Source organism: Thunnus albacares, chromosome 15 (genome assembly GCF_914725855.1).
Source record: "Thunnus albacares chromosome 15, fThuAlb1.1, whole genome shotgun sequence".
Lineage (NCBI taxonomy): Eukaryota > Metazoa > Chordata > Actinopteri > Scombriformes > Scombridae > Thunnus > Thunnus albacares.
Window position 1 is genome coordinate 29,734,413 of NC_058120.1, and position 12,500 is coordinate 29,746,912.

Consider the following 12,500-nt stretch of genomic DNA (forward strand, 5'->3'; position numbering starts at 1 on the left):
TTTTTAATTAAAATATGTATTTGTGGCGGCCGTGGTTCATGAGGTAGAGCAGGTCGCTCACTAATCAGATGATCAGCAGCTCCAGTCAGCATGTTGAAGTGTCCTTGGACAAGATGCTGAACCCCGACCTGCTGCTGATGGCTGCATCATCGCTGTGTGAGCGAGTGTGTGTGTGTGTGTGTGTGGGGGGGGGTGAGCAGAGAAACACTGTGGGGCGCTTTGGATGGGAAGCACTGTATCGCTGCTGATAAGCACGCTGGCACCTTGCATGGCCGCCTCTGCCATCAGTGAGTGAATGTGTGTGTGAACATGTGTGTGAATGGGTGAATGTTGGCAAAATTATCTTTTATTTCACAGTTGGAATTGCAGGAGGGTTGGTGATGATGTGGCATTACACTGCTATAACACTGTTGGACTCATGATGGACATCAGAACCAGAGATATTGTCCTGGCGCCTTCATTACCCACAATGCAACTTGACCACCAACAGCTCGGTCATAGGATGTGGTTTGTTATGCTAGTAGCGGCTACTGTAGCCTGGAGCTGCTCGCCTCCAGCAGAGATGAGGAGCTACAGAGGTCGGATGTTCAGCCATGCAGCGTCTGACACGTCACGTCACGTCGGATGACATCGTATCGTGTTTTGGCAAAAATTTCAACTTTTTTTTTTGCTTAATGAACCTGCATGTTTCTGCTGTTTGCCTGCCAACGCAGTGGTCAAGGTGAAGTGAAAGAGGAGGCTGCAACACCTGTAAGCAGGATTTAAACCCACGGTGTTTATATCCAGGAAGCAAAGTCTCTGTGTTATCTACAAATGCAGATTTTCGGGGGTGTGAACACTGACTTTACAGATATTACAGAGTGTAATCTCAATCACTGCTGACACCTGATGGGTTTTGATGGTCTGTCATATCAATTCTATGATGTCATGTCATCACATCCTTTAGTAGCAGACGAAGAGATGCAGAGAAACAAACGTCATATATCTGTTTTTGTTCCGACTGAACTGAGGTGTCAGGTTGTCTGTTTAGACCTGCAGGCTAACAGCACCCAGACAAGCTTCAGCCCCGACCGACGCCGACTCAAGTGACAACAGCTTCACAAACACTCTCTGATGTGGAAAATCAGCAGAGTTTCCCTTTAACCAACAACAAGAAACCAAATATTAAACCCACAAACTAACTTTAATCCTTAAACCGAGTCTTAACCTTCAAACCGTCCTTTGAAGAAGTGATGACAGCAGAGAAAATGTCCTCACAAAGATAGAAATACAAACACACACACACACACACACACACACACACACACACACACACACACACACACACACACTCAGCAGGGTGTTTCCTCAGAGCGAGGAGCTTCCTGTCTGTCATGTTACATTATCAAAACATCCATCCTCCTCCTCTTCATCACCTCCTCTTCTTCTTATCACTCTCTACTCCTCTGCCTCTTCACCTCCTCCTCCTGTCCCCACGCATCACCTTTTCATCCTTCTGCTCCTCCTCCTCCTCGTCTGTTATCACCTCCGATTTCTCCTCACTTCCCTTTCAACCTCCTTTTCTTCCTCCTAGCTCTTCAGCATCACCTCCTCCTCATCCGTTCTGCTCATCATCTTCTCTTGTCACCCTTCATCACCTCTTGCTCCTCCTCTCTTCTCTCCTCATCCTTGTCTGTCTTCACCTCCTGTATTTCTTCTGACAATTTCTCACCTCCTCCTCCTCCATCTCCTCACCCCCAAGTCATCTCCTCTTCCTCTTCTTTTTATCACTCTCATCTGTATCTCTTCACTTCCTCCTCACTCTTCATCACCTCTTTATCCTCATCCTCCCTTTCATTCCATCCTCCTTCTCCTCCTTGTCTGTTCATCACCTCCTTTTGACCACCTTCTCCTCCTCCTAGCTCTTCAGCATCACCTCCTCCTCCTTCATTCACTCATTCTGCTCATAATCTTCTCTTTCTTGTCACCCTTCATCACCTCCTGCTCCTCCTCCTCTCTTCTCACCTCCTCTTTCTCTTCCTGTCTTTCTTTATTCCTCCTCCTCTTTTTTATCACTCTCCACTCCTCCACCTCCCCCTTTTACTCCCCCTTCCTTACCTCTTTACCATCTTTTCCTCCTCCTCACTCTTCAGCATCATTTCCTCCTCCTGCCTTCCTTCATCATCTACCTCCTCAACCGTCACCACCTCCTCATCCTCCTCCTCACTCTTCATCATCACTTCTTCCTCCTCCTGCCTTCCTTTGTTCCTCCTCCTCCTCCTCCTCTTCCTGCTGTTCTTTCTCCATCTCGCCCCCTGTTCTTTTCCTCCACACATGCCTTCATCACATCATTCTGTCCTCCTCTTCCTCGATTCCCCCGGTCAGGTAATCCTTCTCTGTCCATTACAATAATAGATGATCCCTCTCCACATAAACTCACACACACACACACACGCACACACACACACTGGGTCCATTAGCAGCAGTATGTGTCAGACTGGGAGGACTGGATCACTAACATGACAGAGAGAGAGGTGCGTGATGGGAGTTAAATAAGTAACGAGGAGGAAGTCAAGCTGACAAGCTGCAGGGTCAGCAGCTAACACACACACACACACACACACACACACACACACACACACAAACACACACACACACACACACACACACACACACACACACACACACACACAAACACACAAACACACACACACACACACACACACACACAAACACACAAACACAGAGGTGAGTCATGCTGTCGAATAAAACACAGTGGAACGAGGAGGAAACACACACACATGCTGTTATTAAAGGAGTAATAATAATAATAATAATAATTATTATTATTATTTATCATCAGTTACAAACTGCTGTACATACATAACACAGAGTAAAGTAATGAAAGTCACAGAGAAAAAAGACAAAGTGTCAGTTAACAGAGCAAGTATTACAGGGTTAATTATAAATATGAATGTAAAAACTGTAAAAATGAATAAAACAGACGCCAAAAAGTAAATAAATAAGTAGAAACCAGAATAAAAACAGAAATAAAAGGATCAGAATCAAGAATTAAAAGCAGCTTTATACAAGTATGTTTTGAGGAGTGATTTAAAATGTGGCAGGAAACCCTGTCAGAGGCTGTATAATTAACATAAAACACTTTTTTTAATCCTTCCGGAGACATATATATATATATAGAAAGGTGTGGGGACGAAAGGGATACCCTGGAAGTACAACAAACTGTCTGTACCTGGAGACTGCCAAGCAAAGGCTCACAGCTCTGGCTACCCGCCTGAAGAGACACACAGGAGAAGCAGAAGCCAGGAGAATAAATAGGATGTTCTCTACCGAACCATCCAAAGCGTACTCTCAGTGGCAAGGTAATAACACGAGAACAGATCCACCCAGGGCTGAGACTGAACAATACTGGAAGACCATATGGGAGGAGGAGGCATCACATAACACCAACGCTCAGTGGCTAGTGGATCTAAGAGCAGATCACAGCAATCTCCCAGAACAAGATCCAGTGACCATTACAATGGCAGACATCCAAGAGAGAGTGTTGGGTATGAAGAGCTGGACAGCACCGGGCCCGGACATGATCCACACCTACTGGCTAAAGAAACTAACTGCACTCCATGAACGCCTGGCAGCACAAATGAACCAGCTGCTGATGGATGGGACCCACCCAGAATGGTTAACCCAAGGGCGGACAGTCCTGATCATGAAGGACCCCCAGAGGGGCGCGATTCCATCCAACTAACGGCCAATAACATGCCTCTGTACAACATGGAAGCTCCTGTCAGGCATCATAGCGGCTAAGATGAATAGGCACATGGCCCAATACATGAGCAGGGCCCTGTAGATTGGTAGAAATACCAGGGGAGCCAAGCACCAGCTACTGGTCAATAGACCAGTCACCCAAGACTGCAAGACCAGACAGACCAACCTGTGCACCGCCCGGATTGACTACAAGAAGGCCTACGACTCAATGCCACACACATGGATACTGGAATGCTTGGAAATGTACAACATCAACGGAACACTAAGAGCCTTCATTAAGAACTCAATGGGGCTGTGGAAAACAACTCTGGAGGCCAACTCAAAGCCAATTGTACAAGTTACCATCAAGTGCGGCATATACCAGGGTGATCCACTATCCCCGCTGCTGTTCTGCATAGGCCTGAACCCCCTCAGCCAGATCATCTCAAAGAGTGGCTACGGATACTGGTTCCGAAGTGGAACAACCATCAGTCACCTCCTCTACATGGATGACATCATGCTGTATGCCAGGAATGAGCGAGACATCGACTCACTGATCCACATCAGGATCTACAGCAACGACATCGGAATCTCATTCGGACTAGATAAGTGTGGTCGGATGGTATCGAAGAGAGGGAAGATGATCAGAACCGAGGGGGTTAAACTACCAGAAGGCAGCATTACAGATGTTCAGGACAGCTACAAATACCTTGGGATCCTGCAGGCAAATGGGAACCATGAGGAGGCCGCAAGGAAGTCAGCCACAGCCAAATACCAACACAGAGTAAGGCAAAATTCAGCTGAATGGGAAGAACAAGATACGGGCCATCAACACGTACGCCCTGCCAGTCATCAGATACCCCGCTGGTATAAGGAGCTGGCCAAAGGAGGAGATAGAGGCCACTGATATCAAGACAAGGAAGCTCCTCACAATGCAGGGAGGGTTTCATCCCAAGTCCAGCACCCTGAGACTGTACAAGGAGGCCAAGGACTGGTGAGCGTCAGAGCCACTGTCCAGGACGAAACAACCAACATCCAGGAATACGTCAGGAAGATGGCCCCCCAAACATGAACTGCTAAGTGAATACCTCAGGCAGCAGAAACCCGATGATGCAGAGGAGGAGGAGGAACCATCATGGAGGGACAAGCTCCTACACGGCATGTACCACCGACAGATAGAAGAAGTGGCTGATATCAAGAAATCCTACCAGTGGCTGGAAAAGGCTGGACTGAAGGACAGCACAGAAGCACCGATCATGGCAGCACAAGAACAGGCACTCAGTACAAGATCAATAGAGGCGGAGATCTACCACACCAGACAGGACCCCAGGTGCAGGCTGTGCAAAGATGCTCCTGAGACAGTTCAGCACATAATAGCAGGGTGTAAGATGAAGGCAGGAACAGCGCACATGGAACGCCATAACCAAGTGGCTGGCATAGTGTACAGGAACATCTGCACTGAGTATGGGCTGGAGGTCCCAAGGTCACAATGGAAGACACCTCCTAAGGTGATTGAGAATGACCGAGCCAAGATCCTGTGGGACTTCCAGATCCAGACTGACAAGCTGGTGATGGCTAACCAACCGGACATCGTGTTGATCGACAAACAACAGAAGAAGGCAGCGGTGATAGACGTAGCAATCCCAAGCGACAGCAACATCAAGAAGAAGGAACACGAGAAGATCAAAAAATACTAAGGGCTGAAAGAGGAGCTAGAAAAGATGTGGGGAGTGAAGGCAACAGTAGTGCCAGTGGTAATCGGAGCACTGGGGGCTGTGACCCACAAACTGGGAGAGTGGCTCCAGCAGACTCCAGGTACAACATCTGAGGTCTCTGTCCAGAAGAGTGCAGTCCTAGGAACAGCTAAGATACTGCACAGAACCCTCAAACTCCCACAACTCTGGTAGAGACACACCACCACCCCCATGGGAGGGGGGTGAGAGAGGGGTTTTATTTTACCTGTGCTGCAGAAAACAGGCAGTAAAAAAGTGAAATATGTGAAAAGTTGCATTTCAGATAAAAAAAATCCCCTCCCCTGCAGTCAATGAGTAGGAAAATAAGATGGAACAAATAATTTCACAGTATTTGCAACATCTCTGTGTCATGTCTGCTTCACTGTTACTGTACATCCGATCACAGTGTCAACACAGTGCCAGTGTATATATACAGAAAGTGTTGCTTAGTCGGCCGACGGACGCTCCAATTACAAACTGAAAGTGTCTGCTCTGTGATCAGCAGCAGAGTGAGACGTCTGTCCTCCCTCCTGCTCTCTGCTGTAATCAACCACGGCTGTTAGCAAGCAGAGACTCTCCTTAACAAGAGTAGCTCAGATGTTATTTCTGGCGTTAAAAAAATATTTTTTTGGCCTGGCGGCCCACCAGGCCTATCCAATTATAGGGATAACACTGATTAAACTTAGTGAAATATTGCAGGAGTTGGAGTCTATAGTGCTGGAGTCTGGGAGAGCAGCAGGGGAGCCAACTGTCAATCAACGACCACACAGCAGACATCAAAGCTACTATAAGTCTTCAAGTCTTATTTACAGAGCAGTAATTTCCAAAATGAACACCAGCACATTTATTAGAGGGTCTGAATTTAGAGATTGAGACCATAATGACTCATTGAAAACAATAATTGACTCAGTATTTCTAAAGAGAATTTGAGGCTTTTTGAATCAGTTGGAGCAGCTAGCGGCCGACGGGTTCACAATTTTTCAAGTGTATCTTAAACCAACAGTCAGGAGCCCAAATGAATAGTGAAACCTGTTTTTCTTGCTGGAAACACAAAGAGGGAATTTGATGCTAAAAAGACTGTAAATGTGTCAGATATCCACTTGATATGACTAACTCAGACTGCTGAAGCTGAATAGAAGCTTCACACAGACTTTTAAATGACTGTGTGGACACACTGTGGATTTTGGCCTCCATCACTTCCATTAAAAGCACATTTGAAGGATCTTTTAATATCCAGTATGAAGAGGAGGAATGATTACAGTGAGGAAAACATCTTTCACTGATCATGTACATCAGAAAACTGTAAAAGATGTCTATCCCAGTTTCCCTGACTCAACCAACGGTCCAAAACCCCAAAGATGTTCATTTTTCTGTCTTATAAAGGCGCCTTTAGACTGTGCGACAACTGTGTAAGTTAATCACATGTCACACCGTGCGAGACGGTTATAATAAAATCTGTGTCAGACTCAGTTTGTCAGATTGCGAGATGAATGTTTATGAATCGCAGCGTTACGAGAGCAGAGACTCGTCATCAGCTCGTCTTCCGTCTGCAGCAAAGTCAAACAACCTTCTCTGTCATTTCACCTCCAGCGTTTTGGTTTGTGTGTGTCATGGGTGCAATAAGGAGAACGAGTGTGTTTTTCTCTAAACTTTATTAAACGTCACGCCGGCCAGTGTGCTGTGTGTCATTTCATGTTGTTTTCTGATTGGTTGGTTTGTAGTCATGAGTCATAGCAGTCACAGTCACATGGTGAGAATTTGGCCTTAAATTTCTGACTGTCAGAGTTTTGCCTCAGGCTGTCTTTAGTCTCTAAAGCTCCAAATCACATGGACGAGTCTCACAGTGTCAAAGCAAAGTTCATTTTATTTATATAGCGCATTTCATTCCAGGGAAGATTCATGGTGCTTTACTAAAAAAAAATATAGCAAACACACACAAACAACAACAAAAAGACAAACAAAAAAGCAAAAAAAACAACAAAAGACAAAACACACAAGCCAGGTAGAACAATCAGACGTTTCAAACACAATTAAACTAATCAAAAAGAGAACTGGAAGGTTTCAGTCTGCTTTTAAACATTGTAAATGTTGGAGCACATCTAATCACATCTGGTCAGGGATTCCAGCAGCTGGGACCACAGAAACTGAAAGCTGAAAGATCTCGGAGCAAGTTTTGGATTGATGACCAAAGATTTCTCTCAACTTTAGTCTCAGACAGCTCAAAGTCACACAGAGTAAGACAAGCAGACAAGTCCCACATTTGACAACTTGGAACCAGTGAGTTATTCAACATTCTGGCTTGAAAAATTACTAAAATGATTATTTTGATTATCAAAATAGTTGCTGATTAATTTTCTGTCAATTGACTGATCAATTAATCGACTAATCGTTGTGGTTTTAGGGAGAAAAGGGGGGGGGGGGGGGTTAAGGGAGAAGCTTTGAACTAAACTGCTTCATATTTCTACTAGAGGAACATCTCATCCTACTTTGTCGCCATTTTTATGAAAATTAGTCTCAATTTTTCTGTCTCTGGACGGGAAAACACAGAGAATCTTACAGAGCTGCCTACTGATTGGTTGATTGATTTTACAACCATGGAAACAATCATCACTGACCTTTATCAACGATTCATTTTATACAGTATCTCATCGGTGCTCATGATGTATATAGATTAATGTTTTCAAGGTTTATACTGTGCATCTGTTCTTTTACTTCCTTTTCCTGCTCTCATCTTTAAAAAAGAGAAATTTTAACTTGTTTTGTGTTAAAAACATAAACCTTCAGGGAGGAAAAACATGCTGATGTTGAGCTGGCTGGTTTCATCCTGAACGTGGACAAACAGAGTCTGAACCAAACGTCTGTTATCTCTCAGTGTGCTCTGCTGATTTTCTTATTATCCTCTCAGAGTCGAAGCAGAATGCGTCATCAAAACTTGACAAAGTGCTGATGAAGTGTGGACGGTTCACCACGATGCTGCAGGGAGCAGAGAGGAGACTGAAATAATCCGAGAGCTTCACGTCTCTCTGCACAGATGCAGATAAACGCTCTGTTTGTTGTGGATGTGTTGGTTCTATTCTGGTTTATTCTGCAGCAGATTGTACATTCAAAAGGACAAGTTAAGATGTGGTTGTGCCTTTGTAGCTGCAGCGAGTAAAACTGAGGACTCACCTGAAAACTGTTACAACCTTGCAGAGTGGAAACAGACAGAAAAGACAACCGAGAGAACATCTCTCAACAGCTGAAACTAAATCCCAGAGGAACACGAGTGACTGAACCACGAATAAGAAGACAGTCAGTCAGGTGATGAACAATATAAACTCGGTCATTGCACAAACCGAACCTGCATCAAGACACAACCAGTGTGGAGCAGGTTACGTAGAAAAGGTGCAGATGTTTCAGCACAGAGCTGGAGCCAGGATGTGATTAGCCTAGCTTAGCATAAAGACTCTGGAAGCAGAGGGAAACAGCTAGCCTGGCTCTGTCAAAAGTTCAACGATTAACATGTCACCTCTCGTCTTTTTTAATCCAAACAGAAATACAACAAAACTGAGAGTCTACAGCTAACATGCTAACAGCACTGTGAGGCTGCTAAAATGACAAAATCTCCTTTTTACATTTCCACTTCTACACCTGTTCAATAAACAACCTGCAACATTTAAATTAGACCGATTTCAAGGTTGGAAGGTGGATTTTTTTTTCCTTTGATGGAACTAGACTAGATGAATGGCATCTCTTTCCATAACTATGCTGATGACTCTCTGTTTAGATGAATTTTAGATATTAGCGCCGTTTTACAGCTCAACCAGGATAAAACAGTAAAGTAAATTCTCTAGGATTTACTCAAAGCCAACAAGCAAGAAACAAGCAAATAATGTGATTGGAGAATATGTGTGTTTGTTTTCCTACATTGTGGGGACATTAACCCGTTAATCACCTTATGGGGACTCATCTCCCATTTGGTCCCCACATGGTACGCTGTTATATTTCAAGTGTAAGGTTCAGTTCAGTGAAGGTGTGAACTTCGTACCTCTGACCAGTATGTTGGTGGATTTCTTTGCTGGGTTTCCCACGTTGTTGGACGCCATGCAGCTGTAGGCACCGCCATCGTCCACAGTGACGGCGGGGATGGTCAGCGTGCCGCCGTTGACAACGCTCCTCTTCGGGAGCTCCTCCCCGCCGGGCCTCAGCCACTTCAGGATGGGGGGAGGGTCTCCGGCCGACGCCACACACACCAGAGTGATCGTCTCCCCCGGGTTCACCACCAGGGGGTCTTCCAGGAGGAGCTTAATGGAGGGAGGAGCTGAGGGGGGAAGAGAGAAAAAGCACGTTATTTATAGCGCACACTTTGTCCGTTAAATGGTTTGTATTTTTGAACAAGGATACTGCATGAGATTCATTTTCAGGAAGTCCAAACATGAACTTTATGAATTTCTCTGGGTTTCAGACTGACAGCTGAGTCCTTTGAACCATCGGCTGACAGTTTGATATCACAGTCAAGGTGAAGAAAACTAAAATACACTATCAATGTTTCCTCATTCAAGTTAAATACAGTCGGAAACTGTATCAAGAAATCAGGAAAACACAACTTAATGTGCAAAGGAAGGTCATAATCAAACTTTCTTCCACAGATCTTTCCTAACGACTACGACTGCATCTAATGATTATTAGTCCCCGTATTGAGGAAACTGACACCACAGATTGGTTGACATTTTTACTTAAAAACAGACTCAAATGATTTATTGATTATTACCTTAATTGGTGCTTGCTAGCTCTAGCAATTAGCTTCCTTATGTTAGCATCTCCATTACTTTACTTACTGCTTATTCTTTCAGCTTTACCCACCTGTAATACAACATATATTTAAAAAACTAAGACAGACTAAGTCATTCACCTACCGTCTCAAAATTTTGTCTTTTAAAGTAAACATTTTATTTAAGGCTTTGCAGCTGGGACATTTTTTAATTGGAAGAACAAATAGACGTCTACAGGACAGGCTAACAGCACAAATATGTCATTCGCAGAGGGAACCTACAAAACTACTGCATAGCTAGACACTATCTGGACTTCCATAACAGTAACTCATCCACATTACAAGCCTTTAGCATCGACCGCATCCCATCTTCCACATGAACAGCTGACTGACAAAGGAAACGTAACCAACAGGAAGCCTTTTGGATCAACAAACCTACAGGCTACTAAACATCCTACATGAGGACGTAGATTTTATTTTTTGTATTCACGTTATTGCTCATTAATTAGCTTTGATGAATATTTTGGGCCAAAATGGCGACATCAGCTGGAGTTTGTTTATGTCTCCACAACACCATGTCCAAGTGGAAGATTCCTATTGGTGGGACACCACTAGAAAACTCTGATGTCTAAACGCATCAGAGTTTTGTTTTAAAAGTCTAATATGACCATGTCGTTGTTATGGAATTTTCCATCTTTAGGGGTTACAGGTTGGAGTGACATCAGGTCATGTTTTGGTGAAAGCAGAAACCTCTCTGATAAAGAGTATATCAGTATTGCCATGGTTACCAAGGCCAGAGAGGATAGGTGGAATGTGTAGCCAAATAGAAACTAGTGAACCGATTAGACTGATTTAACATGTCGTAGGCCGATCTGCTCGGGTTAAATACTAACAGTCAGACCGTCAGAGGGAGAACGGGAAGAGACGGCGTCCGAGTTACACCAACTTGGATGTTCGCTGTTTACTGTTCTCCTTGATCGAGTAACTTCAATAAACATTCTCAGCAATAAGACATTAAAGGCTCGTGTGTGCTTCTCTGACCATCGCTCAGAAAATATCCACAACAGTCATGACAATAAAGACAATTTAATGGTTTTAAAAGAGAGTTCCTTGGAGTTTTCTTGTATTTTTGTGACTACATGTTTCATTTTTGAGTCCAGGAAGCGCTTCAACCCAAACATTTTTGATTTTAACATTATCATGACTTTGTTTCCCTTAATATCTAATATTAAGTCAATAAATAAACATTTGTCTATATACAAAATAATCAGATTTTAAGTCAAACTCTAGACTTCAGACGTTCTTCCTTTTCACGTATCTCATAATTTTGACTTATTGGTATTTTTATAATTCGTAACTTTTCATCTGTTTTTTTCCATTTTTTTTCAGTTTTGTGGCAGAAAATGGTTTCCATATTATGTAAGATGAACATGTATTTCATAAGTATTTATTTTTTAATCTCTCTGTACCTGTCCATGTACAGCTGGATGGTGTAAATCATAAATAAATCATCTTCCTCTGTGAGTTCAGACTGCAGCTCTCTGACCTGTACAGTAGATCCCGCCACTCCGCCCCAGGGGCTGATGGGATTTACATGATGTCAGCTTAACAGAGGTCGACTCAGCTATTTTTATCTCCCTCATTATTATTTCTGCGTTTAGCTGCTTTTCTGCAGCTCCTCGTGTGCAGCTGGTGGAGGCAGCGAGTCGCTCTGCAGCTTTTATTTCTCTCTGATGTGAATCTGAGGACAGGAAGCTTTTAGATTCAGTTTCAGCAGCAGGGAAGGAAATCACTGCCGACTATTTACACATGATGACACATTTAAAACCTTTAACAATAGAACATATACATATATATATATATATATATATAATCCACCTGCATTTGAAGTGAAAAACTAGAAACTGTGTGAAGGTTTGAATCTTTTTCATAGAAACATTTTAATTCATCAAACAAATAAATAAATGTCTATAAACTATAAAGTGTTTTTTTTAACCCTTTTTATGCATGAATTATGATAACCTCAGTCAGTGTTTTTATTCCTCTTTAGAAACTTCTTTTTTTTTTAAACACGTCCAACTTTGTCCAACTTAGTGGACAGATGATTAATCGTCATTTTCTCCCAACTTAAAATCAATACTTGGAAATTTTAACAGTTGTATTACTCCTTAGTTGTTACTTGATGTTACAAAATGTTATTTACCTGCAAGGGTCTATTACTATAGAAGGATTGGTGAGATATCCCTGAGTTGCATTTCCAGCCGGCAGGCGGC

General features: G+C 43.4%; 1 protein-coding gene across 1 annotated transcript in view; it reads right to left on the reverse strand.

The window, feature by feature from the left end:
* The window catches only part of mdga2a (MAM domain containing glycosylphosphatidylinositol anchor 2a), a 131,138-nt gene that overhangs the window by 64,477 nt on the left and 54,161 nt on the right, over nucleotides 1-12,500 (reverse strand). The window contains exon 6 of the mRNA XM_044375625.1: nucleotides 9,505-9,777. Coding sequence (XP_044231560.1) covers nucleotides 9,505-9,777 — 273 coding nt within the window. The remainder of the gene's footprint in view (nucleotides 1-9,504; nucleotides 9,778-12,500) is intronic.